Source organism: Engraulis encrasicolus, chromosome 6 (assembly GCF_034702125.1).
Source record: "Engraulis encrasicolus isolate BLACKSEA-1 chromosome 6, IST_EnEncr_1.0, whole genome shotgun sequence".
Classification (NCBI taxonomy): Eukaryota; Metazoa; Chordata; class Actinopteri; order Clupeiformes; family Engraulidae; genus Engraulis; species Engraulis encrasicolus.
In genome coordinates this window covers 3,866,320-3,871,319 of record NC_085862.1, presented here as the reverse complement: position 1 = coordinate 3,871,319, position 5,000 = coordinate 3,866,320, and the positions used below count along the sequence as shown (strand labels likewise).

Here is a 5,000-nt window from a genome sequence, read left to right as displayed (position 1 = left end):
TATAATCAGCAAGCACAGCAGTAAGTAAATATAAAATCTGGAAATTAACATTAGTGAGAAAAGTAAAAAAGACAAGAAAAGAAACTGAAGACAGTTGTGTGATTTATATGTGAAATATTTCGAAATTCCAATAAACACATTTTTTATTTTCTTTAATTGCTCTCTCCTGTCCTCTAATGCACTTTTCTTTGGAATCTACGACTACTACTTAGTGTTGTACTCCAAACACAATTTAGTTGCCTTTTTGACAATGACAATAAACTCTTGAATCTTGAATCGCAGGGCCCTACTCTCCTCCCAGCGGAGGCGCAGGTGTTGATGAACTCCGGCTGTGAGAACGGCTACCCCAACCTCTCCAACTCAGGCCTGGGGCCCCACCGTGCGGGGGGTCCTGCCTTCAAGTCCCTGGGGCCCCGATCGGGGGCCGCCAGTCCTGCAGCACCACCAACTCACCACCAGGGATTTGTGACCCCACACTCAGGTACCGAAGAGCAGCCATCTTGAGGTCATATACAGTTGTATAAAGTAGGGTAACACTTTAGAATACCGTCCTATGCACAGCTTTATAAACACTTTATTGACATTTAATAACAATTAACATTTAACGAAGCATTTACAAATGTTTGCAAATGAGTAATAACCAAACTATGACTGCACAGCTGAGTGGGAAGCAACTTCCACGTGGTTTCTTGCCCTCTGGTCTTTGGAGGAGAAACTTCCAGGACCGCTGCGACTGCGCTGTGTCTGCTGTGTTAGCATAGTATTTCTTGCCCATTTATAAACATTTGTAAACATTTTTTTGATATTTAGTTCATTATTAATAAAGCTGTGAATAGGACGTTATTCTAAAGTGTTACCTAAAGTAGATGTAGTGACGTAATGTTATGGATGTAATTACAACACTGCTAGTATGGTATTACATAGTTGCAGCCATGCAACACCATACTTCTAGTGCTGTACTTACATTTGTAACAGTAGCCTACTTATACTTCATACAACTCTGCTCATTCATATCAGTAAATTGTCGTCATCTGTATGCATTTGACCAGTGAAACTCCTTATTGTATCCTGAACATGTTCTCTACTAATACTGGACATGTCAAATTACTCTCTGTGTAAGTGACGTATAAAGTATGTTATTTAGGAATTAGGTCCTTACTATGAGTATAGCAATAATAAAGGCCTTAACCCGTTAAGACACGGCGTTATAGCTGTTTCCAGAATGGCAATGACCAAGCTGTAGTGCATTACTAAAAGCCCTGTGTTATGTCCTAGTATTAAAGTACTATAGTAATTAACTTTTCAATGACCATTACAGCGTTCCACTGGAGGTACGGCGTGCATTAAGGGGTTAATGGCAATGAACAAAACATTTCTGAATACACGCCTAACAAATGATTCAGTTTGCTCAACACATCTTGTACAGTAAGCCATTTATCAGACATTAGGCATGTATTCATGGCTGACATTTGACCCATATTCTAACGTGTTGCCAATGCAAGAGTATGCAACATTTCACCACTTTTTGATATGTCTACTCCCAATGTCACCAAAATAGCAGCTTGCAGCCTACAAAACAATAAAAAAACGTGTTTGTAAATTACTTGTAAATGTTTGTAAATGTTATGTTAATATTTTATATTTATCAAACATTTACAAATTGTTTGTAAATGACTAATGATACTCTGTTAAAAGATTTGTGAAATCGTGAACATATTATTTGTAGGTATTTTATAAAGTATGAACAAAATGTAGCTAATAATAAAAACATTTGTTAATATTCTGTTCATCATTAGTTAATAGATTACTAAGTCTTTATAAGCAGACATTAATATAGAGTGTTACCAATATGTCTACTCCCAATGTCACCAAAATAGCAGCTTGCAGCCTACAAAACAATAAAAGAACGAGCTTTACAGCAAGGCTCTTGAGTTTTTTTGGCGGTGTCTGCGCCAGCCCTTTTAGTTAGATGGTGTTAGGCTATAGCTTCACACCAAAAACAGTGTTGTTTGAAACGTGTTAAAACCGCAACATTTATCTGGCTTCAACTCCTTATCTGTAGATCTTGACAGAGCAACAACATATTTAATTGGTAAACACATACACTGTTAGGCACTTCAGACGACATCAGCCTCAAGACCATGCATTACATTACATTACACTTAGCTGATACTTTTGTCCAAAGCGACTTACAGTTATTTTTTTTTAGGGCAGGGGTGGGGAACATACAGTGGTGTAGTCTACGTAGAACGCGGGTATACGGAGTATACCCACTTCTACATTTCAGGGATTTCAGTATACCCACTTAAAATTGATTGATCCATTATTTTGAATGGCACAAATATATACAGTATACCCACTTCAAAAAATGCTCCAATATACAGTATACCCACCATAAAAAAAGTAGACTACACCACTGGGAACATATGTCTCGAGGGCCGTTTGCGGCCCTTGAGGCCTTTTTATCTGGCCCCCGATATCATTTTAATGTTATTCAGCTTCACATGAATTATGACATATACACATATGACACATACATTTTGTAAAGGAATCTTAGAAAATGCATTTGCAAAACAATTAAGTTATATTCTGATAACCTAGAGAAGGTGGTGTTTGTTTAAAAGGTGGCTGCCTCCAATATGGGCCTTAGGTAAAGGGGAAAATCCTGGCTTGTGTTCATAGTACGGCCCTCGGATGAATTTGAAGTGGCCCTTCGAGTGAAAAAGGTTTCCCACCCCTGTTTTAGGGTATTGGTAACAGTTCCTGGAGCAATGTGGGGGTTAGGTGCCTTGCTCAAGGGCCCTTCAGCCATGGATGGAGATGTAGGGAGAGGTCAGGGGGGATTCGAACCTGCAACCCCCAGATTGAGAGTCCAATTCCTTAACCACTAGGCAGCGGCTGCCCAGTCTTCAGTATAGAGTCTATTAACCCATTGTGTCCTGGAACGACATATAGGCTGCATTCAAGTTCTTGAGATTTCAGCTGTTTTATTAAACATGTGGGCATGTTAGAGCTGAATGAACACTATACTAGTGCAAAAGGAAGGTCCTAGATTTTAAATGTAACCCATTTTCGCACGCACGCACGCACGCACGCACGCACACACACACACACACACACACACAAACACACACACACACACACACATAATGCACACACACACACACGCATCTACACACGCAAGCACACAAACACACACATAATGCACACACACGCACGCACCTACGCACTTAAGCACACAAACAAACACACACAGACACACAAACACACACACACACACACACACGCACGCACGTACACACACACACACACACCACAGTTCTTTGAATAGCACTAATAGAAAACCAAGATGAGATGAGATGTCTGCTATCGTGTCTTGAGATGTCTGCTTAGCAGCATACATGCTCACAGGAAGGCTCAGTGTGTGAAACAGCCATCCCCCACCTCACTCTCACACACACACACACACACACACACACACACACACACACACACACACACACACACACACACACACACACACACACACACACACACAAACACACACACACAAACACACACACACACACACACACACACACACACACACACACACACACACACACACACACGCCACAGTTCCCCACGGTGTGAAACAGCTAGCTAGGGAAGGATGATTTGTGGTTTCTGCGCTGCGCATCACACCTGCTGGTCAAGAGCTAGCCCCTCGTGCCTCCCGCGCATCAAATAATAGCTGTACGTGTGTGTGTGTGTGTTTGTGTGTGTGTGTGTGTGTGTGTGTGTGTCTATGTGTGTGCCTGAGTGCGTGTGACGTACTTGCATGCGTATGGGATGCGTGTGTGTGTGTGTGTGTGTCTGGGTGTGTGAATGTGTGTGCGTGCGTGCATGCGTGCGGCGTGCGGCGTGCGTGTGCGTGCGTTTGTGTGTGTTGCATGGGAATGCCAGCACATTTGGTTGTTTTAGCACATTGTGGTTTATCAGGCCGGGCACAGCTTGAAATGTTTCTCACTTTGCTCCAACACCCCGTCAAAGTGACAAAAGCTAATCAGGCTACAACAAATTTGTCAAAACACAGAAAGCAAGGCCCTATTGTAGTTAGACTAGACTAGACTAGACTAGACTAATGCTTGAGCTGGCCTTGCCCCAGGGCAGACTCCTGACATGATGTTTAGTTTAGTTTAGTTTGTGTGTGTGTGTTTGTGTGTGTGTGTACTCGTTATTTACTCTTTATTTATTTTTTTTTAAATTAAAAACTAACCCCTCTTTGCAACTGCACTTGTTGTTCTGTATATCTCCTGTGCACTTTGTATTTGCTTGTGATGTTGGCTTGATTATGTCCTCTTTTGAAAGTCGCTTTGGTTATAAAGCGTCTGCCAAATGCAATGTAATGTAATGTAATGTAGTTCTAACGGTATGGACTACTATATGCCAGCCACCCGAGTTTCATTCCGGCTCGGCTCCTTTTGCCATTCCTTCCTTCCCCGTCTGTACAGTGAAGGTAGTGACAGGAAGCGAGCTGGCAGAGAGAGACGGGGAAGGGTCGGCAAAGGACCCGGGCCGGGAGTCGTACCCGGGTCGGCAGCATAACAAACGAGTGCCCTACCATTTGCGCCACAGTAGGCCAGAGATATTTAGGTTTTTATAGGCTGAGGGCACCTTTTGCCAAAAAGGGCTTAGGCATTCAGCAGGCATTTTTTGCAAGTGCCTAAAGGCTTAATGGGTTAAAAGGCAACATGTCTGTCAGGCAAACCATCCAAAGAATGCTGAAAAAAATGCAGTGTCTACATTCGTTTCCTGTCTCTCTCAACTGTCCTGTCACAAATGAAGTCAGAAAAGACCAAAAAAAAAACACACATAAAGCATTTCAAAAGTACAGTATGTAATCTTAGTCATTCATTTTCTAAATGTATGCTGCTCGGTCACACATTTACTCTATTCATGAATACTGTATGTACCAAGTAATACATTTATATTTACTGGTCTGACCAAAGTACAGCAAG

General features: G+C 41.9%; 1 protein-coding gene across 2 annotated transcripts in view; it reads left to right on the top strand.

The window, feature by feature from the left end:
• The window catches only part of mef2b (myocyte enhancer factor 2b), a 27,938-nt gene that overhangs the window by 12,589 nt on the left and 10,349 nt on the right, over window positions 1-5,000 (top strand). For both annotated transcript variants that reach the window (XM_063200006.1, XM_063200005.1), the window contains exon 5: window positions 283-481. In XM_063200006.1, coding sequence (XP_063056076.1) covers window positions 283-481 — 199 coding nt within the window. The remainder of the gene's footprint in view (window positions 1-282; window positions 482-5,000) is intronic.